Source organism: Garra rufa, chromosome 4, assembly GCF_049309525.1.
Source record: "Garra rufa chromosome 4, GarRuf1.0, whole genome shotgun sequence".
Classification (NCBI taxonomy): Eukaryota; Metazoa; Chordata; class Actinopteri; order Cypriniformes; family Cyprinidae; genus Garra; species Garra rufa.
The window spans coordinates 46,717,231-46,740,573 of record NC_133364.1 but is presented as its reverse complement, the minus strand read 5'-3'; the positions used below and the strand labels follow the sequence as shown (position 1 = coordinate 46,740,573).

General features: G+C 39.5%; 2 protein-coding genes across 3 annotated transcripts in view; one reads left to right on the top strand and one right to left on the bottom strand.

The window, feature by feature from the left end:
* LOC141334105 (uncharacterized) overlaps positions 1-23,343 on the top strand; it is a 109,673-nt gene that overhangs the window by 57,168 nt on the left and 29,162 nt on the right. The window contains exon 2 of one of the 2 annotated variants that reach the window (XM_073839248.1): positions 738-878. The exons of the other annotated variant lie outside the window; for it this stretch is intronic. Within the exon in view, the coding sequence (XP_073695349.1) occupies positions 738-791 (54 nt within the window). The 3' untranslated portion in view covers positions 792-878. Of the gene's footprint in view, positions 1-737; positions 879-23,343 lie in introns of those variants that run through there. 2 annotated transcript variants of the gene reach the window in all.
* Positions 10,665-17,127, bottom strand: LOC141334107 (uncharacterized). Its single transcript, XM_073839250.1, has 5 exons — positions 17,023-17,127; positions 13,399-14,384; positions 13,160-13,318; positions 12,234-12,326; positions 10,665-11,585 (listed from the first exon to the last, which is right to left on the bottom strand). Exons 2-5 carry the CDS (start codon positions 13,741-13,743, stop codon positions 11,271-11,273), a joined length of 912 nt encoding a protein of 303 aa, XP_073695351.1. The 5' UTR covers positions 13,744-14,384; positions 17,023-17,127; the 3' UTR covers positions 10,665-11,270.

The window sequence follows — 23,343 nt, the reverse complement described above, 5'->3', positions numbered from 1 at the left end:
TTCTGTATGGCTCACCTGTTGTAGAGACTTCTGGACTGTTAGGGTTGTTATAAGGTACTGGATGAGTAAACCCCCCTGGGTGCCGGTCAGAGCACCAATAATGAGGAGACAGGTAATCAAGTTTAGTCTGTGTATTAGCAGGGAAAGGTAGGGCCACAGATGTACAGTTACAGATGTAAATAGTCTGCAAAATAAGTACAATAAAGAGATGAATAAAATGAAAGTGAAACTAAAATACATACAACAGCAAACATTCACAGTTGCATAATGAAATCAAAGTATTCCTAATTCACATCAGTGATATTTCTCTCATAAATATACAGATAAATAATGGAAAGGGAGTATTTCACAGAGAACTACAAGCAATAAGTGATAACATGTCACTATAAATATACAGGTCCCATATAGATAGAATGGTGACGTCTATGAGCTGTATTTACATAAACATAATGCTAATCACTGATTCTGTATTGTAGTTTCTAGACAGAACAACATGGTATCATTAAAACATTGTTAGGAAACCATAAACTGATTTACATCCAAGTTATGAATGAATAATCACACATAAGGAATATCACTAAACTGAATAATAAAGAACGATCGTTGCAGGGCATGTCTAGGCATGTTCTTCTGAAACGGACGCATATTAACACTATTGCGATCACTCTTAACACAAATATAAATACAATCGGCTTACTTTGTGGTCAGTGACTAACACCTTGATGTTCACTCTGCAGCAATCCCCACAAAACAAACTAGGATCGTCATTCTTTCAGCCAGCAGCTCAATAGATCGCACGAACACAGCAAACAACGACAGCTTAACGAACTACATTGCCCTCTTTCGTCATTCTACTATGACTACAGTTTCATAATAAAAGTCCCTTTGCAGGAGCCTTCAATACAGCCGCCCCCAAAGATGCAAAGCATCTTTGCTTCCATGAAAGGCGACTTAACCAGTCAGTGCTGGGGGCCTATCCTTTGGTAATGCCGGCAGGATTACCAGGCGGGCTACCGGTCGGGTATACACTTGACCCTTTATCTGCACATCAGCGGACCTGACATGACCATCGGGGCTTTGGTAGGTCTTGATCACTTGTCCTACAGGCCATAGGCTCCGAGGTAGTTGGGGGTCTACAATCATCACAACCGTCCGTTCCTTTAGGTTGGGAGGAGAGGCCTGCCATTTCTGCCGGGTTTGGAGGCTAGGGAGGTAGTCCCGTATGAACCTGGACCAGAAACGGTCTGCTATGATCTGGGAGTGTCTCCAATGCCGGCGACTCAACATCTCTGACTCGGGGTACACGGCTTGAGGCAGAGATCCATCGGGCCGCCCCATGAGGAGACTATTTGGTGTCACCGGGTCAGCATCAGCCACGTCTGATGATACATAGCCCAAGGGTTTTGAGTTCAGAATGGCTTCTACTTCCAGCAAGACTGTCATTAAGACCTCCTCCGGAACTGACTGTGAACCCAAAACTGTGTACAAGGCCGATTTAACTGACCTTACCTCCCTTTCCCAAACTCCACCAAAATGAGGGGCAGATGGAGGATTAAAGTTGAAGTGGATTCGTTGGCGGGCAAGTTGACGCTGTAGGTCAGGAAGCAGTGCGGCATAAGCTTCCCGTAACTCCCTTTGACCCCCGCGGAAGTTCGTTCCTTGATCCGACCATAATTCTGCAGGTGTTCCCCTTCTTGCAATAAACCTTCGAAGGGCCATAAGAAATGAGTCACTACTCATGCTCGGGAGTAGGTCCAAATGCACAGCTCTTGTGGTCAGGCATTTAAAGAGAATACCCCAACGCTTCTCGGTACGTCTCCCAATTTTGACTAACAGGGGGCCAAAGCAATCCACTCCACAAGAATGGAAGGCAGGCTTATAAAGTTGTAGTCGCGCAGAAGGTAAATCCGCCATTTTAGGGATCGTCGGTTGGGCCCTCCACCGTTGACATTCTGGGCAGTCGCGCTGAAACCGCCGGATAGCTTCGCGGCCTCTGAGAATCCAGTAGTATCGCCGGATTTCTCCAAACAGCCTTTCCGATCCCGGGTGATGTAACTGGTCATCATAATGCTGAATGATCAAACGCGTGACAGGGTGACTAGGATCCAGGACCAGAGGATGTAAAATGGAATCCTCAAAGCCGGACACCCTGCGCAACCGACCTCCCACCCTTATCAGACCGCTTGACGGATCTATTTCAGGAGCTAGGGTAATAAGTCGACTACCAGACCTTACTGGCTTTCCAGTCTCAAGCAGTTTATAATCCTCAGGGAAGGATTCCTGCTGCACCTGTTTGAGGATACGGACCTCAGCCTGGCGGTAATCCTCAGCTTTTGGAGAAGTCCCTGAAACCAAGTTGGGCCGAAGTTCTTGTGCTGTAACATCCAATAGTTCTTGCCAGGTGTTGTAATTCCATCCATCCATGTTACCAGAAGAGGGAGACAAGGTATTGAGGCCACAGAAGGTGGATTTCCGCAGTTCAACTTGGTCCATCTTGGGCTCAGACTTGGGGATTACTGGCCATTCTCTGGGATCCCGAAGGAGGAAAGCGGGTCCTTGGGACCATCGGTTTGGTGCCGCAAGGTATTGGAGAGGTCGTCCTTTCGTGAGGTCATCAGCAGGGTTGTCCGCAGAGCCTACATAACGCCAAGAGCATTTCTCCGTCAGCTCCTGGATCTCAGCGATTCTGTTCCCCACGAAGACCCGGTAGCGACAGGACTCCGAATTCAACCACTGGAGGACAGTGGTGGAGTCTGTCCAGAGGAAAATAGACTTGACCTGTAGAGTCAACTCGGTTTCAAGTAACTTAGCCAACTGTGCCGCAACCAGACTTCCACAGAGTTCCAGCCTTGGAATGGAGTGAACTCGTTTAGGAGTGACACGGGAGCGTGCTATGATGAAGGACAGGTAAGTCTGACCTGCCAGATCAGTAGTTCGGAGGTAAGCCACCGCTCCATATGCCTGCTCAGAGGCATCCGAGAAGATATGCACCTCATGGGTAACTCCATCCATACAAACCTCAGGAGGGACATAAGGCCGGGGAAATGAGATACAGGGAAGGTATTGGAGTTCTTCCTCCCATGCACTCCAGGACTGCAGGAGCTCAGGGGGCAGGTTGGGGTCATCCCACCCTCTCTGCCGGTTCCACAGTTGCTTAATGATGACTTTCGCCCTAGTCGTATAAGGTAGAAGCCATCCCAGGGGGTCGTACTGGGTAGCGAGGACCTTATAGATGTTCCTCAAAGTGGGAGTCTGGTATATCACAGGTCGGTGTTTGTAGGACAAAGTGTCTGTCTGCCAGTTCCAGCTCAGACCCAGCGTTGACTCAGGAACATCTGGTTTCTCCTGTGTTAACCACAGCTCCACACTTGCAGCTCGGGCATCGGATGGTAGATGATTTACCACAGAAGGATCATTACAGGCCCATTGGCGAATGACAAATCCCCCTTCTGAAAGGATATTCCGCAGTTGATCAATTAAACTCCGAGCCGCATCTGTCGTGGGTAGGCTCTGCAGGCAATTATCGACATAGAAACACCTCTCCACTGAAAACCGAATTGCCTCATCTGTCAGGGGATGTTTCCGGACGTGGCGTTGCAGTGCATAGGTGGCACAGCACGGACTAGAAGTTGTGCCGAAGGGCAGTACCTGCCACTCAAGGATCTTAGGCGCCTCATCCATTTTCAGGTCCCGCCACAGGAAACGGAGTAAGGGACGATCCTCAGGTATAAGGCGAACCTGATGGAACATTGCCTTAATATCCCCACTCACAGCCACTGGATGTTCCCTGAAACGGATAAGGACGCCCAACAGGGAGGCTCCGAGGGTGGGTCCTGGCAACAGGTATTGATTTAGGCTTTGTCCTTGATACTGATAGGAGCAGTTAAAGACCAAGCGGCACTTCCCATTGTGACTAACGAGGTGGTGGGGGATGTACCAGCATTCAGGTGAGGTAGGTATAGGATCAGTCACCTCCCGAACCGCTCCCGTCTCAATGAGTTTCCTCATCTCTTCTTTATAGAACTCAGCTTTCACAGAGTCTTTCTGCAGACGCCTCTCAACACTACGGAGGGTAGGTAGGACTGATTCTTTAGGTGCGTTCAACATAGGCATGTCCTTTCGCCGCAGCAGGGGTGTAGCCAACCGATGGATTCCTTCCATTTCCAGAGTGAGAGTCTTTTGGTCCAGCAGCTGCAGCGCCTCCTGATCCTGCTTGGACCGAGTTACCTCCTTCCCCTCCCACTGTGGTACTGCATCCAACTGCCACAGTCGTTGAACATTCTGAAGAAGCTCATCATGAAGTGGAGACATAGAGGTAAGCAAGCATTGCTGTGGGGTAGGAGGACATCCCATGGATGGTATAGGACCCTGGAGCGTCCATCCTAGACGTGTGTGAACTGCCGCCGGTGCACCCCGGACACCCCATCGGACAGACTCTGTCGGAGTTATGAGATGGGGCTGATCAGAGCCGATGAGAAGTAAAGGTTGGACATCTGTTAGGGTATGGATTGGGAGACCACGCAAATGCCTGTACTTCTGTTGTAGCTGCTCTACAGGGTACGACTGGCGAGACAGGTTAAGACGATCGGCTGTGAAGGCATGATCGATCCTATAACTACTCTGAGGTTTACAGAGGGGAGAGATGTGAAAGGAAATGGAGCAACCCTGAATGACCTGAATATCATCTCTCACTGTTCGCAACGGAAGATCTTCTGGGACACCCTCAATGCCCAAAGCCTTAACAGCAGTGGAGAGCAGAATGGTCCTCTCCGACCCATCATCTAGAAGAGCGAAGGTATCCAAGGTTCGATCTTCATAATGCAGATTCACTGGAACCACTTTGAGCATAACTCGTCCCCTGACAGAAGGCTTATCCAGAAAGAACCTGTCTGGGGAGGAATTTGTCAGGCAGCTCTTCTCAGGGTTAGTTGGATCCTCCTTCTGATATTGGCTGACATTTACCTCATGGAGGGGACGGAGATGAGTACCCTGGCAGAGGTTGCAAGGCTTTTTAAGGTCACACTGTGAAGCATGGTGTGCCCTAGCACAGCGCCAACAACGGTTGTTACTTCGAATCCATTTCCTGACCTGGTCGGAATCAAGCTTAGCGAAGGATGCACACTGGCTCAGGTAATGCCCAGTCTTATCACAGAAAGGACAATAACGTTTCACTTTAGCAGGTTTGGGTTGTGAAACAGGACCTTTCCGAGTAACGGAAGTCTCAACCGCGGATTCTCCAACTCCATGCAGGATGGTCACCGTCCTCTTCCCAGAGTCTGACTTGGCATGCAGACCCTTAGACATCGGCTCGGTATCGTAACTGTGGCACCAAGTTTCGTAACGGAGCCAGTTTGAAAGGTCAACCAGATTAGGTGTAGCGCCAGGTTGGCGGAACATATGGCGACGAAACTCGGCTCGCTGCCCAGGAGGTAGCTTGCTCACGAGGCGCGCGACGTGGGACCCACAACTCAGCTCCAGTTCACCATCACGTCCCAGGGTTCTCAACATCCCCACCAGCGACTGCACCTGGAGAGCAAACCTCTGGAAGGCAGAGATATCGCCTCGCTTTATGTCCGGACTCTCAAGGACGCTAGCAATCTTTCTTAAGGCTAACTGATGCGGTTGACCAAATTTATCATGAAGCGCGGCCATGGTATCAGTGAATGGGGTGGGTGAGTTCAGATAAGCATCCGCTATCATTCTAGCCTCCTCAAATCTAAGGTGATCCACTAAGATCTGATACTTGAAAAGTTCGGTTCCATCGGGGGGAAGCAGGTTCTTCAGAGCTATCCGGAGACGAGCAAACTCGCCAGGATCAGGCCGGTTGAACTTAGGAATCGTAGGAGCAGGTCCCCTATATACATATTCAGACCCAGAATAAGGTACTGCAGGACGTAGGCTGGGCTCTGCCTTTGGTGCAAAGGCTGGAGGATTAGCAGGTGCCGAGCTGAATCGTGGGGAAACCGGCACTGTTGTGCGGTCAGCAAGTAAAGGCATGGCTACAGGGGTGAGTAACTCCCGAAGCTCTTTAGGAGTAGGAGGTGGTGGAAGTCCATGAGCATCAAAAGCATCAGGCTGAGGTGGGCGTGGTTGAGAAGCCGAGAAAACAAAAGAATACTTCCTAGTCTCTGGCATCACAGGTTGGTAAACAGTGGCACCCATGTCGGACAGTGCAAGGTCATCCACCCGGTTCATCAAATCAACATCAGGCTCAGGCCATGGTGGGGGAAGCTCAGCGAAATTTCTCTCTTCTGCTAAATGTGTGGATTCATACCGCTTCCCCGGAGGACTGAATAACTGTGATGCTGTTGGCTGCGCTGGTGAGCGAATCTGGCCTCTGGCTTGACTGAGGTCAGCTCGAAGAGACTGAGTCACTTGAACTAACTCTCTGACTTCAGCACGAACTTCTCTCAGCTCCTTCATGTCTGCCTGAAAAGCCTGATGAGTTTGCCTTAGTTGTGCATGCTCATGACGCAGCTGCTGTAGCTCGAGGTCGTGTGCAGAGGTAATGAAACCAGCCCCTTGAGGTGAGGAAAATAATGGCTGATGGAATTCAGCAGGCTGCAAAGGCTGATAACCTGAAGACATCATCTGTGAGCCATCAGAATAGACCAGGTCCCCACCAGGGGGGGCAGTGTATGTCTGGAAGGATGGGGGAGGAGTCCAACGGACAGGTACCTCCGAGGGGTGAGAGACATCACACTCAACAACAGGTCTGCCTCGAGTATACTGTACTTCATACTGCTGAAGGTAAGCTGGAGGACGAGTAAGGCGCCTAGGTCGAGCTCCTCCAACAATCTCCTCATCAGGGTCCATGATGTCAGAAGGGAATACTCATCCGGCTCGAAGGACCACTTTGTTGTAGAGACTTCTGGACTGTTATGGTTGTTATAAGGTACTGGATGAGTAAACCCCCCTGGGTGCCGGTCAGAGCACCAATAATGAGGAGACAGGTAATCAAGTTTAGTCTGTGTATTAGCAGGGAAAGGTAGGGCCACAGATGTACAGTTACAGATGTAAATAGTCTGCAAAATAAGTACAATAAAGAGATGAATAAAATGAAAGTGAAACTAAAATACATACAACAGCAAACATTCACAGTTGCATAATGAAATCAAAGTATTCCTAATTCACATCAGTGATATTTCTCTCATAAATATACAGATAAATAAAGGAAAGGGAGTATTTCACAGAGAACTACAAGCAATAAGTGATAACATGTCACTATAAATATACAGGTCCCATATAGATAGAATGGTGACGTCTATGAGCTGTATTTACATAAACATAATGCTAATCACTGATTCTGTATTGTAGTTTCTAGACAGAACAACATGGTATCATTAAAACATTGTTAGGAAACCATAAACTGATTTACATCCAAGTTATGAATGAATAATCACACATAAGGAATATCACTAAACTGAATAATAAAGAACGATCGTTGCAGGGCATGTCTAGGCATGTTCTTCTGAAACGGACGCATATTAACACTATTGCGATCACTCTTAACACAAATATAAATACAATCGGCTTACTTTGTGGTCACTGACTAACACCTTGATGTTCACTCTGCAGCAATCCCCACAAAACAAACTAGGATCGTCATTCTTTCAGCCAGCAGCTCAATAGATCACACGAACACAGCAAACAACGACAGCTTAACGAACTACATTGCCCTCTTTCGTCATTCTACTATGACTACAGTTTCATAATAAAAGTCCCTTTGCAGGAGCCTTCAATACATCACCTTTACCCAATATAACCAATTCCCAGACGTCGCTACTAATCAAGGGCATCCAAAAAACCCATCCCACTCACCCGGACATCCGGCAACCTATAAACCTAAAAAATTCTGAACTATTGCATTTCCACCCTCCATAAAGGCTACCAGTTCATCCACAACACCCGTACCCTAGATGTCATGTTTATCCTGGCTTTCTTCGGTTTCTGGGAGGAGCTCACACGGATAATTAACACAGCCAATTTATCAGCAGAAATCACACTCCCTATCCAGTTAGCACGAGAAAAAATCCCTATAACTACCCAAAACAGCCTTACCTTATTCATCTCCCGTTTGTCAGCACCCTTCCACCACCCAGTCTCCTCACCTTTAGCCGTGGGAAAAAGTGCCCTGGGCTCGGGAATTACTGTCGAGCTCAGATCCCTCTCTCAGACAGCATGGCAGATACACCTAACCTTTCCCTCAGTTTATGATACGTAAGAGTGAACTTGTGAAATCAAGACTAAATTAAAACACTTTTGAAATTGAAACAGAACATTTGTTGATTGTCTTTTGTTTCATCAATCTTATTAGTTTCTTTGAAATGTCTGCACTAAACTCATTCAAGGTGAGTTTAGGTAAACTGCAAAAACTATTGGTTATTAATAGATGCAATGCATAAGTAGAATACTTCAAAATTCAAGATGAAATTGGATCCCAGTAAAATCATGTAGAAATGATCATACGACACATTTAGGCCTTGTCCTACAAGACATTCCTATACGACAATTCCTAAAGTCGCCAATGTTGGTGGTAGAAGTGAGCAAGTAACTGATGTGCGCAAATTAAACCCATTCACTGATGTTAAAATGCTAACAGTGTCCTTTATTGTGCTTCAATAAAAAACAGTGCACTTCCTGTGAGCTCTCCCTTCAATTCATGGCATACAAATGTGAAGTTCTTAAATCGTAGACAGAGCAAACACTTTGTACATAGTCCATATTACTTCTTGCAAGTTTGTGCATTAAGCTCAGTCTGACACAATATAGCTAGTTGACACGGTAATGTGTACAAAACACATAGCTTTAAAATGTGTGAATTTACAATGAATTAGAATTTCATTGTAGGAGCCCTGTATTCGACTCTTATTAGAATCCTTTAGGATTGTTTTGACTACATTTTGCAGATTCTGAAAGGGGGTGTAAACTTTTGACCTCAACTGTAATTGTGGTTGCAGCAATGCGGTTAGCAAGAAACAAAGAGGTGTATGTTTGTAGAGTAATTTATTTTAACAGCTTTGATTGTGGTCAATCAGAATCAAGGACTGGAACTGTCAGTTCTAGACATTTTGTTTGAAACTCTGTCCATGCTAAGAATCTCTTATTATGAATCTTCATGTGCCTGTCAAGGCTTCCTTTTTGACGGAAACTGTTTCCACACTGTTGGCAGGCATAAGGTTTCTCTCCAGTGTGAATTCTCATGTGAATGTTAAGGTATCCTTTTTGACTGAAACTCTTTCCACACTGTTGGCAGGTAAAAAGGTTTCCTGTAATGTGAACATTCTGGTGAACTTTAAGGTTTCCACTTTCACTGAAACTCTTTCTAGACTGAGGGGATCTGCAAGGATTTTCTCTATTGTACATTTTCATGTGACTGTCACGTTGTCCTCGTTGACTGAAACTCTTTCCACACTGGCTGCATGTGTAAGGCTTCTCTCCAGTGTGAACTCTCATGTGAACGTTAAGGCATTCTTTACGAGTGAAACACTTTCCACACACATGGATGCATGTGTGCGGCTTCTTTTCAGTGTGAATTTTCATGTGTCTGTTAAGGCTTCCTTTTTCAGTGAAACTCTTTCCACACTGTTTGCATGAGTAAGGCTTCTCTCCGGTGACTTTAAAGGTGTCCTTGTTCTTGAAACTCTTTTCACACTGACAGCAAGTGAAATTACTCAAAGTTCCAGTCTTTTGAGCTCTTTTTTGTTTAGAAGTATTTTCAGACTCTAAGGAACAAAAAGATTTTTCTCCAGACACGAAATTATTAAGATTCTCAAACTGATCTTTCTCTTCAGTTTCATTCAGTACTCTCTCCTCTTTCAGCGCTGTTCGGTCTAAGGGTAAAAAATGTTTTTATTTATAAATGAAACTAGGCTACGTGAATGATTCATTCCTCAGTGAAACACTATAGTATTATATAGTCTAGTCTATATGGACGAAACAAAATAAAATATATGTTCAATTCAAACTACAGTAAAAATCAGTGATAGCATATGTCAAGCATTTACAGTATCATTTTCATATAGAACGTTAAGTAAAGATAGCAAAATTAGGGTTAAAAAACGAATATAAACGAAAATAAAATATATACAATAAAAATAGGCTAATCATAATACACTGTAAAAAAATTTAAGCCAGTTCAACAAAAAAAATCTTAGTACTAATTTCCTTTTGTTTTTTCTTGTTTACTCAACTTTTGAAAACATCAGCTACACTGACTGAAAATAATTTGTCAGTGAAACAAAAAATGTCTAGTTGAGTCAACTTAACATTAGTAGTTTTCTGGAGACCTGCACCTGCAGGACAACAAATCTTTTTAAGCTGTGCCAACTGAACATTTCTTGTCTGCAGGACTGAAATGACATAAGTTGAGTGAACAAAAAAATACTAAAGGAAATTAGTACTAAGAAATAATATGTTATCAGAGCAAACACACATGGCTCAGTTTTTTAAGTTGTACTAACTGAACATTTCTTGTCTGAATGGCCTGAAATGACAGAAGTTGAGTGAACAAAAAAATACTATTGGAAATTAATACTAAGAAATAAAATGTTTTCAGAGTAAACACATGGCAAAAACAAAACAGACACAAATTTTACCAAAACATTTATTTTCTTGCAGTACTTCACTGAAGTACAAAAACGAGGTACTGTAACTACAGCAAACATTTTAACAATGCCACCAAATATAAGCTGTGTGCCTAAGTGGCATGTAATACAGTAAGAACATACTGTAAGGTGAAAGTCCCTTGCTCACACAAACTGAGCAAGTTTATCTATTAACATTTTTTTAAGGTATTAAGGAAACAAAAAAAAGACTGCATATCCTAATCTCCAAATGCACAATGCCACCAAATATAATCTGTGTTCTTAAGTGACATGTAATACAGTAAAAACATACTGTAAGGTGAAAGTCCCTTGCTCACACAAACTGAGCAAGTTTACCTATTAACATTTTTCTAAAGTATTAAGGAAACAAAAAAAAGACTGCATGTCCTAATCTCCAAATGCACAATGCCACCAAATATAATCTGTGTGCCTAAGTGGCATGTAATACAGTAAAAACATACTGTAAGGTGAAAGTCCCTTGCTCACACAAACTGAGCAAGTTTACCTATTAACATTTTTTTTTTAAGTATTAAGGAAACAAAAAAAAAAGACTGCATGTCCTAATCTCCAAACGCACAAGTCCACAGCATGCATCTAGTCAAACAACAATGTAATGCAAAAGGTACACACGAAAAGCACCTTTCTTCAAGCATCTTACAACTCTTACAAAGTAAAAAGCTTGTTCTTCAGGGACTGCACTCTGTTTGTGGACTTTTCTCCCAGTCCTACAAAGATATTCTGCACTGCCTCAAATGTATATTTTAGCCCCTTTGGGTACTCAATATTCAGTGCGTAAAGAAGTCCAAAGAGTACCATAAAAGCAGTAGAAAAGTCCGGTAGATCATCCATGACCACAGTTTCCTCCAGAATGATGCCAAAGTTTATACATCTCTTTGTTGCCTGTGAGAGGTCATCTTCCATCACTTCAAGGATGGCCAAATTCACTCCTCTTGTGTAGGTCTCCTCCAAATCAGTGTCCTAAGATTAATATAAATGTAATAAATTAATAAATAAATCATAGTATAGAACTGTAAATAATTTTTAAAAAGGCCCAAAAAAGATACTGGCAAATAACTTTTGTTTCCTTCCTTAAAGGCTGTATCAGTGATTCTAGGCTGAAACATAAAGTGTCACATTCAGCTGACCTTTCTTCACGATCCGTTCGCTGCCTGCCCCATAAATCAGCTGTAAAAAAAAAAAAACGCGTTCTGTGGTCAGCCTAGGGTCCGAGATATGCCTAAAAAACAATCGGTGCTATCAACCATTCCACAGAAAAACAGTGTTCCAACTAATCACCGTCAGGGGGTTGGTGTTGTGGACTTTCGCTCTGCCTCCCTCACATCCCTGCACCAGTACCAAAGTCCACAACACCAACCCCCTGACGTTGATTGGTTGGAACACTGTTTGTTTTTCTGTTTGTTTTTTACAGCCGATTTATGGGGCAGGCAGCGAGCGGATCGTGAAGAAAGGTAAGCTGAATGTGACACTTTGTTTCAGGCTTGAAATCGCTGATACAGCCTTTAAAAACCCATTTGCATGTCAGCACTTTTATTCAATAAAACAACAACAATTTCCATAAAAGAAATAAATTAGAAATATAGCTAGATTTTAAAGTTAAACACCTACCAGACAAGTCTTGGTTATTTTGTCATACTCCCTGAGGTACAAGGGAAGTCCCTGTAGAGCAGTAGTTGCTCTGTGAATTATGATGTCTGTTGTCTGTAGGAAGGATATAAATAATTAGCCATGGATAAAATGTATTTTTTTCTTTAATAATGTGTTTAAAAAAAAATTAAAAATACAAAAACATAGTAATTTTAAGCAACTCTATCCTAATGTTTTACTTCTGAAATCATTATTAGGTAAAATAACTAAGTAATAACATTTGGATGGTGTTGTTTTAGAGATACACTGATTGCAATTTTCTTGACCGATTTCAATTTCTGATTCTTAGGTAAAATGTGACCTGCCGATAAAGATTTTTGCAGATTTTCTTTCCACAAACAAAAATATACTTTTATTCCATTTTTTACCATTTGACTGATCTGTCAAAATCTTAATGTCAGTAAACAGGTTACCGGACAAAATGAACATTGCTAAGATCATCGCTTCACCACTCTTCACCAAGTGCTCACACTGATACACGTACACAGGCATTTGAAAGCTCACGGACAGATCCTAATAGACATGGGTTTCAAACAGTTAAGTGTCCATGTGAAAGCACTTGTGTGGAGCGGTGAAGCGATGATCACTGGAGCCAATCACAGTCAGATCTGTTAAGCACATCAACACAATGGCTAATCAGCAGTGTTTAATAACCTGCATAACAGTGCTTAAATGTTAACATTAATGTTTTTAATATTTCCGTACCAATTGGTATGAAAGTCAGTGATTTTGACAACCCATCATCAGTAATTTACTAAATAAAACAGAAATTAACTAACTACCCAAACATATAACTACAAGTAAAAGAAGAGCTGTGTCAAAAATTTGTTACATAAATTGTAAATATTTACAAGTAAAAACACCAAAAGGTTTACAAGGAATCATACCTGATTATCAAAATGATCCAGTATCATTTTCATGTTGTCTGCAAGGTCTTTACACTTTGTTCGATACAGTTTGATCAGGGCATTGCTGTGTTTGTGGAGATTCGCCATGAATGATTTTTTGAGGTCAACACAAGTGATCCTTTGGAACTCGGCACAAACCTGGGGAAGTTAACAAAAAAAGGTCTATGAACAATAATTTAAAAAGAAAATAGTGACAAATTTGACAAAATGACAATTACCTGCTCTTGCAAAAAGAGGCCAGGCCATCTGCTTTTGATCACATGTACCAAGGGCTGCTCAGTAATAATTTCTTTTCTTCTGAGCGGGAAAGTAGTTTCCATCTTGGTTTTCAGAATTGTCATATCCATGTTCTTTCTCTTGACTTCAAGCTCAAGCTGTTCTCTTTCTTGCTCCAATGTAGCATCATCCAAACCAACAGGATTGTCTGGAAGAAAGTTGATTTCTGATCTTCTTGGTTTCTTTGGTGGAATTCTTGATCCATCATTTCTTTTATTATCCAGCTCAAAACATCCAGAACTGCGTAATTTTTGTCTATAATTTCCCATTTTAAATCTTAAGCTCATCTTCCAGCCCTTGGCATCCGGTGTCACAGCCAAGTTCCCTCAAACATGGATGTGTGGAAACTAATGCAACTGCCACTTGCTCCAGTTCTGGATCAGTGGGGTAAGCTTTAAAAGAGTACATTGTTTCCGCCAACTTTTCCAGTATTTCAGTCTTCACATCCCGTGTAACATCCATGGTAGTCTTCTGTTTTTCATAGACTTCATTTGCTTTCCTCAGTCTGAACTCAACATCATAAGAAAATTTTGGTATCACAAAAACTTGTGGCCAGCGTTCTTCTCTGACTGTGGAAGATGATGGACTGGAGAGATTGGACGAAATACTTGCAGTGTCGAGTGTAAAATCAGAGTCAGATGCAGGGCTCTCATTTCTTTGTTCTTCTGGTTCAGTTTCTGATGCTGTTTTTAACACTTCCCAGAAAATCTTTAGCGTGGCCTTATCAGGTGGAAGTTCTTCTATGCTACTCAAATTGCAAAGCTGACCACCAAAATCAGGGTCCTCATACTGGATCACAAAGTTTGTAGCAATTTTCAGTTTGTTGCAAAGTATCTCTTTTAGCTCATCAACTGATCTTGGCACATTGTTAAGTGCCAGCTTTTGTATGCAATCTGGAGTTACAATCACTCGCAGCAACATTGTTTTCCTGAAATTAAAAATATTTAGTGAGTTCAAAAATAATCATGTTAACTTGTGTGCTCATGTTAATGCCTCTATCAGTTTTAGAGGGCAAATTCACTTTAATGTAACAAAAAACGTTTCGGTGTCACCATGAGGTTTCTTCCAATACTGTAGGCTACAAGTGGGTAGAAGTCATTTAAACACTTCAGCTCAGTAACAATCAGATCTTCGTATGGTAGAGATTCAACCTTAAAGGCCCTAAGATGTTCTACATACCAAGAAGAATATCTCTCCAGCACAAATGAGACCTCACTGTCCACTAACAAAATGCACGAGATCTTTGCAAACTCTGGCAAGCCACCACAGAGTCCAACTGACACCATCATATCTTTGGAGTATGTGGTCCCATGCATCACAGCATTTGACGCAAGAGATACAGTTTTAAGGTTGGAATACTTTTTCTCTACAGCTGTTTTCAGCCGTCTTTCTAGAGATGACATCTTCAAAACCTTCAATTTTTCAACATGAATGGACTGTGTGAAGAAGTTGGGAGACTGCAGGGCATGTGCAACCATCAGTTGGTGCTGGGTAGACAATGTCTGTAATATGTTTTTGTAATTGTGCGTGTTATGGACAACTCGTTTAAAGAAACTATGCTTAGCCTCAAACCGCATTGTCCACAACTCCACACAAGGACCAACGTAGCGTATGAGGCCTGGGTAGTGTTCCAGGAAATGGTGTTTTGGTTTTAATTTTTCATTTGGAAACACTTCTTGAAAAAGGCTGCGATGGTCAGATATTTTAGTCTCCAGGTAGGAAAGACTGTCCTCTGAAAATTTGGGTGAAACAACAAGCTCAACTATATCTTTCAGTTCCATCAAAAGTTGCCATGCTTTATTAGTTTCTGGAACAATGTGACCAATCATGAGTGGTAGGAGCCTAATTAGGGTCCAATTTTCATGCCCATTTCCACCAATTGTTTTTTTGGAGGAAAATGATTTGGGTATTTTTTGTGGGCGATTCACCTTGTCAGAAAAGCAGTAAGGGAAAGATTGAATTGTACCATTCAACTGTTCAAGAGTGAAGTACTTTTCAGCTATTAGCTTCTGGAGACACAAAGACAACTCAAATGGCACAATTCCTTCAAACAAATCATGCAACGCATCGGGCGGAAATCCGGTTACTGGATGAAACCAATCGAGATGAGACTGCAAGACACATTCACCTTTTACACCCTGCACATTTGACAAAGCTGGGTTTGCTTTCAACTCCTCAATAAACTGATTGTTCTGTTCAATATTTCTTAGGGGAAAATGTCCCTTGCTCACACTAGATGTCTGTATGTCCTGAAAAGAAGCGAGACAAAACCTACAGAACTTGCCAACATGAAAACATTCCTGGAATCCCGCCAGGCCATGTGCCCCTAGATTGTCTGCAGACACAGTCACAACAGTTCCTTTGACATTTTCCCCAAACTGATCTAAATACAAACCCTCTTTCTCAAGTGTCTGTATATCCTTCATTAATGGCTCAAAAAACATGTCATAGCCATATTCTCTTACATCACAACTCTTACCCAACAGGGCTAGTTGAATTGAGTGCAAATTTGTTCTGAATTGGGAGGGCCAGTTCAAAATCACCCAGTAGACTGCTGTAATCTTGTGTTTTTTACGCAAAGTTCCCAATGGATTGGCAACTTCAAAGTCATCAATATACAGGCCAAGTGATATAGAGAAATTCTCAGCACAGAGCAAAGGATGCTCTTTAAAGTGCTGGCCATCAAAACAAGATGCATAAAAGCCATTTGTGGAAGTATCACAAAAAGTCTTCTGACTTATCTCACTAGTGCTTAGAAACTTTTTCAAGACCTCAAGAATCGGAACATACACAAAGGTTTTATTTTTTGGTCTACTGAACACAAACTCGACTGGTTCAACAACATCAAAATGTTGTTTGAAATAAATGTTCCGTTTATAATCAGTAGACAAGGTTCCCTTTTCAGTGGTAGCATAAAGAGAATTTGTCCTGTGCACAGCCTCAGTGATTTCTGTGATTACTGACTGCTCAACTTTACAGTTATGGTTGCATAAAATATCTTGAATTACCTTTTCTATGGATGGTTTAGAAAGAATTTGTATTTCATTGAGACAATGGAAAATCTGCTTTGTAGCATTTCTAGATACACCCAATTCTGTCTGCATACAAAGAAACAGAGACGCCAATTTCTTCTCAAGAATTTGGTCAACATCAACGTCATCGGCTTCTGATTCTATTTCTTTATCTGATGTATCTTCAAAGCACTCTGAAGTTGAATCTGGACAGTTATCAGAATCTGCGCGACTGACAGTTACAAGTGATGACTTGTAATCACTTGCAGTCTGTGTTTTGTGATGTTTGGACTTGTGGCTATGAAAGGTAACATAGACATTGGTTTGAAAATCACAGTGCAGAAACGGGCATTGTACAGTCTCATTTCTTTTCAGGTGTGTACCCAAATGCCGCATGAAAACTTTTTCAGAACAAACATTCTGATAATCACACAAGTCACAGTTAAATGTGGCTTGCTCAGTCCTTTTATCAGAATTTGTGTGGACTCTATATAGATGACTTTTTAGTGCACCTGGTGTTTTGAAAGTGCAGACACACTCAGGGAACAGACATACCAATGGTACACGTCGGCTTGGGTACCAGTGCTTGAGCCTGTAGTGTCTTAACAGCAAATTTTGACTGGCAGACGCGTATTTACAGTACCTGCACTGCATGTAGATCTGTAAAAGAAAAAAGAAAAAGAAAAAACACAAACATTAATAGTCAGATTAATCACATGAAAAAGGAAACAAACAATTACATTGTTATTGTTGTATGACATTACAGCACATCTCTGAAACTACCTTACATTATCAATTATAATAACCTCAGAATATCCCATAAACTAATTCACAACAATCAGGGCAATCAATCTGAATTACTAGCTGCCTTGAGATATAAATCTTAGTATTTGTTGTAATTCATTTCAAGATCTATAATTGCATAATTACATGTTTTGTGCTGGTGCCTTGGCTGGTCATGGATAAATATGATTTTAAAACTGACAGTAAATGATCTTCCTTTCAATAAGTGTTTCACTGTATACAAATTCAGTTCAAAATGAATGATTAATTTTAAGGGTGCTCAATTATGGATAAAAATCATAATCACAATTATTTTGGTTCTGATTTGATTTTGTTTGATTAATAATAAGCAGTTGGAATATACGCGGTGTCACTTTAAGAGCCACACGGATATGATTTATGGTAACGCGCACATTCATTCTCTCTTTACGTTCATTTATCACATAACAAAAGAGAGATTATGTGAATAATCACTAAGCGCCTCATCTGCACACATTTTTGCACGTATTTGAACATTTAACGTAAGGTGGACCTTGAACTAATATATATATAATATTTGTCGAGACAAACAACAAACACCCGGAAATTATATCATATTTACAGATGCCTTTGCTAACGATTACAAACAACGTTAACGTTACACTTATAAACAGTTTGCATATCAAAATCAGTCACAGAAATAAATCCATAAGGTTAATTGTTTAACCTTGACAGATCAGGGTTAAGTGCACAGTTCAATTTAAACGTCCATGGACGTTAATAACTTACAAAGTTAGCAATGTTTTTTTCAACAAATTAAGATTAAGTGTCTTAAACAAAGAACAACAATCTTTGCACACTTACTATTAAGATTGCTCTTCCACGTCTTGCATCTTCCCCCACCGAAGTTCAATGCTTCCAGAAATTTCTCCCGCACTTCTCCCGCACTGAGACGTTGACGTTACGTAAGCGCAACCATCGCGTAACGTGGGCGTGGTTTAGCTCAGGAGAGAATGATGCTATATTGTCCTTCGGGAAACATATTTCTGAGTGCGTGGTTTATTTATAAATATTGGAATATCAAAGTATGCTTCATATCTTTTTGTAAAGGGTACTGAGTAAACACGAGATGAAAATGTACATAACATATTTCTGCAAATGTGCACCAAATAAAGTTAAATTGCAACTTAAAAGTTTTAAATGAAGTTACTATATATATATATATATATATATATATACAGTAGTCAACATTCGAAGTGGATCAAAAAAGTTAATCAAAAGTTGTCCTAAGATAAGAATGGGTATTCTTTTTGGTTTTAGGACAAATTTGATGAAAGGTTTTGATCCACTTCGAATGTTGACTACTGTATATATATATATATATATATATATATATATATATATATATATAAATTGTTTTTAATAACAATGTGAAGAATAACAATAGTTATTATTGTTTTATTAATAATAATAATAATAATTATAATAGCTTTTTCACTCAGCATTTACTTTTTAATACAAACTATGAATGGTTCTATACTGCCATTGATTATTCTTTTTAGATCATTTAACATGTTTGAAACCTTTTCAATCAACAAAAGGTTATGTTACTTGTATGTTCATTGCATAAAAAGTCAGAGATTGACTTAACACAAAAAAACAAGTTGGCAGAAGCTTATTGGATGAACTAGCAAAGCGTTGCTCGCAAAACTCATCTTTTTAACTTAACAAATAAAATCTTTGTTTAAGTTGATTGAATGTGTTAAATGTAGTTGTACAGAATTTTTTACAGATTTTTGCTGAACCAACAAAAAAAAACAAGCAATTTCAACATTTGTCAAGTTGGATTTTTTACAGTGTAGTATACTACTACTACTACTTATAATAATAATAATACGGAAAAAAGACGATCAGTTAATAGAAGGATTGTCATGTAGGCGTATTTTACTGTGACGATAAATGATTTCCAAATGAAACTACTTGAATAATTCACTCTTCACTGAAACACTATATTTGTCTATTAATTAGACTAAATAAATTACAATATATGGGAAATTCAACCTTTAAACTGCATTCCAGTAAAAAAAAAAAAACAGTCATAGAACCTTACAGTAGCCTATCATTTACATAAAGAGATCGAAATAAAGGGGAAAATAAAATAACGAATATAAACGAATAATACAAATATTACAGAAAAAATTAGGATCAGTTAATGGACAAGAATGTGGGATGCATAAAATATTTCTTGTAGGGCTATTTTATTTGATGTACTTTATGTAATATTTATTCATGATAAACTTTTGAATGCTGTCTACATTGCGCACAGACAGCATCGCCTATTGTTAATAGAATAATATTGTATTAATTTCTATACTAGCCTAATTGATATAATCATTTGTTAACTCAAAATAAAATATTAATAAACCCATCTAATCCTGGGTTACTATGGTCACGCAGGTTTGTTTATGTATTAAACTCGTGGCTACGAGAAATGGATCTTGTTCCCTCATCATCGCATCTCGTGTAATAATAAAAATATATCGTACAAATGTTGTATATAGAATAGAATTTCATACCCATATGATGCATTTCTAAAGTTAATAACATCATAAATCTAGGACTATTTTTTCTATATTTTGTATGTACATTTAAAACACTAAAAAACTACCACTTTCTGTTTTTATACCTTGCCATTAAATTGACATTAAATGCTAGTTAATGCTGCTGTGTAACTGTTACAAAGAGGGTGTGATGGCAAATTTGATCTATCACTCTTTGAACTATTGTAATCAGTGTCCTTTGTGTATTTATTCCTCTTAAAAATCATTGAAACACTCACTAATCGGCACGACAATATATTTGTTGCAGTTTCTATTTACCACTTCAAAAGTTTACAAAACAATGACTACTTCAATTTCTGAGAACCCCATAGATGTGAAAAGAATCTATACACAGACAAAGTTACATAAGAAAAAAAAGGTTCTTGTCAATCTTTGCATGAATTTTGTCAGTCACTTGCAGAGTTCAGAATTTGAGATGAAGGACGTCCTAAATCATTTTTATTTGCCAGAAGGACAGTTTCTGCTATACTCCACAATTTATTCCTTGTCCTTTCTGTAAAAAGTTGAGTTAAAAGCTTCTTGGGTTTGCCAACTATCTTAATTAATTACTATTGACACAATTCTAGAAAGTATTCTTACGAGGAGACTGTAGCAGTCAGAGGAGGTGAAAAGTTAAAACACTGTCAACAAAAGCTATATACACCGGTGGTAAGATCTGCAAACTAACACAGATGCTAAATGTCTGAGAAGATCAAGTCATTGCGAGCATCTCTTGAAAATATACTCTGTATTTTTAGAGAAACACTGACTGTGAGTTTAAAATGGTTGATTTTGACTGTCTGAATGAAATCTTTAATTAAAATTGTATTATAATAGTTTATTTTATGTGAATGTTAATGAAATATGATTTACATTTCCCCAGATTATCTTTTTTTTTAAACGTGCATATAATCTGTGCTAAAATATGATTATAATATAAACAAGTTACATATTAAGATCTCAGTTTTCAGTTGTTAAAATAAAAGTCATTAATAACAGATCCACACTGAACATGTACAAATCTTCTTTAAGGATTGGATGGAAATGATAATACTGTCTGTATTTAATCTTTTTTATTTCAATGGTAATGTAACTGTTCTTTTATGTAAGCAGTTTTGGTTTAATGCAGTTTTTGCAGAGTAAAGGAATATGGTTCACTGATTATTACCTTTTCAGTTTCATTAATTGGCAAAAACATGCAAACATATTCAGATGTTACTCAATATCTTCTTTTGTCAACTGTGAAAGGTTTAAGTAATAAATACAAGACACAATAAACAGTTTATTAGAAACGTTAACTAGAAGCACATCCAAAAAAATATGTTGTATTAGTGAAGGTAAATGTTTTGAAAGCAAAATACTTTAATACACCTGCAGGAAAATGAAGGTCAGGAGACTTGTTTGAGCTGGTCCTGTGTGTCGCTGCGGTCATCCAGACTGACTAAAGCACTCAATCAATGTAGTTTTATACAGATTTTAGGAGGCTGTTCTTACAGATGAAGACAAAGCTCTCAGATCATGATCTTAAACACAGTATTCAAAGCATGCGAGCAGTTTGTTTTAAATGAATATATTTAGCTTTAGGAGTGTGTGAATATGAATGTGAAATGATGGTAAGTGTCATCTTTTGTCTTTATTGGCTGTTGATGTTTCTGCCTCATTTCTTTAATTGGTGTCTTTGTTTCTGATCAATATCTGAGTTAAATATGAATGCAGAGGCTGAAGGTGAGACTTTCCCTGATCTCTGTGATAATGAGTCTATAGTTATGATGATTGGATTAGAGTCACTGAAAATCTGGGCAAATTCCTGTAACTGCTTACATCCTTTGCATATTTTATCTTCTAATGACGACCCTGAAATCTGAATAAAACTACAGAGATTGAGTGCTTTAGTCAGTCTGGATGACTGCAGCGACACACAGTAACATCTCTATCAAGAGTCTGATGAAGATTCACTCAGTCTCCTCTCACTTCTGAGTTTACTACAGGTGTAACTGGATATTGTAGTTATTTGGTTTTTAGAACATTTAACTTCACTAAAATCATAACACTAATATAACAAAATTATACTTTTTGAAGAATGTACTTCTCGACTTTGAGTTTCTAGTAAAGCAGGTATTGTATCTTATATTTATTAACTAAACGGTTCACTGTTAAGTTTGAACTGATACAGTTGTTCCCCATTAAAAAAAAAAATAGACTAAATAGACTAAGATCCCACAGAAGATTATTACATTGCATCAAATTTAACTCTGAAGATGCATTAAAATTCTCACAAAATAATTTGTAACTTCTGTTTTACAGCCTTGGGGAACCCCGTATTTAATTTCTTTATTTTGAGATATATGGTTATTAACCATCGCATATTGTTTACAGCCATATAGGTAGCTTTTGAACCAGTCAAGTGCTACTCCTCCGCCATAATGATGTAATTTCTCCAGAAGAATATTAAAATGAATAGTATCAAATGCCTTGGATAGAAGTAGAAAAAAAAGCCATAAAAGTAGAGTTCTGTTTCCTGAAACCATACTGTGAACTTGTGAGAATATGAAGCTTATCCAAATAATGACTTAACCTGATATGTACCACTCTCTCTAATACCTTAGACAGAGATGGTAGAACAGAAATTGGACGATAATTGCTCATATTGTTTTTATCGCCTGATTTATAAATTGGAGTAATTCTGGCTATTTTTGTCTTACTTGGCACCACACCATGCAGAAGTGATAAGTTAATGCAATATGTTAGTGGCTGTGCTATCATGTCTGCAACAGCTATCAGTATTTTACTGCATATTCCATCAACCCCTGCTGTACGAGAGTTCTTTAAATTTATAATTATTTTATGAATTTCAGTTTTGTCAGTAGGTTCCTGCTTCAGCAACGCTACAATGAGGCGAACCACAAAGTGTCATTACAGATGCAGTGTCTCCTTTCCTTTGTTGGGGAACAAGGGTTACAGTTGTAACCCAAAATGTTTTGCATGTTTGCAGGCCAATGTTTGAATGAAATGGGTAAAAATTACAGCTATTTTCATTATTCACATTTTTTTACACACCTTCTGTTCACTTAAAATTGAGTATTCAGACAGACCATTGTTTAAATGTATGTAATAATAAGCAAAAACAAAATAGTTTAGGCTCAGCCTTAAGGTTAAGCTTAAGGCATCCAGCAAACCCCTAAATTGCACTCCTCCATCCAAGGCTGTGAATAGAGCAAGCTCAGGTCGCAGCACCCCTAACCCATGGTCATCAGGACACATCACAAGAGCATCGGCAGCAAGCCAGTGGTGGACGAAGTACACAAAACAATTACTTGAGTAAAAGTACAGATATGTATAATACAATATTACTCCAGTAATTTTTCAAATTTAGTGAAAGTACAAAAGTACTACATTTTTTGTGTACTTAAAAAAGTACTGAACTATTTTGCAATTTTATGTGGCTACTTAATTTATTTTTATATTAGCATATATTTTTTATAATCCTACTGTTCAAAAAGCTTTGGATTTTCCC

Bases quoted from the DNA above. Each gene is read 5' to 3' on its own strand.
- LOC141334107 (XM_073839250.1), bottom strand. From the start codon at position 13,743: ATGAGCTTAAGATTTAAAATGGGAAATTATAGACAAAAATTACGCAGT. The intron at 13,319-13,398 runs GTAATTGTCATT...TAACTTCCCCAG, and splicing joins GCCTCTTTTTGCAAGAGCAG to GTTTGTGCCGAGTTCCAAAG. The intron at 11,586-12,233 runs GTAGGTGTTTAA...TATTAATCTTAG, and splicing joins AAATAACCAAGACTTGTCTG to GACACTGATTTGGAGGAGAC.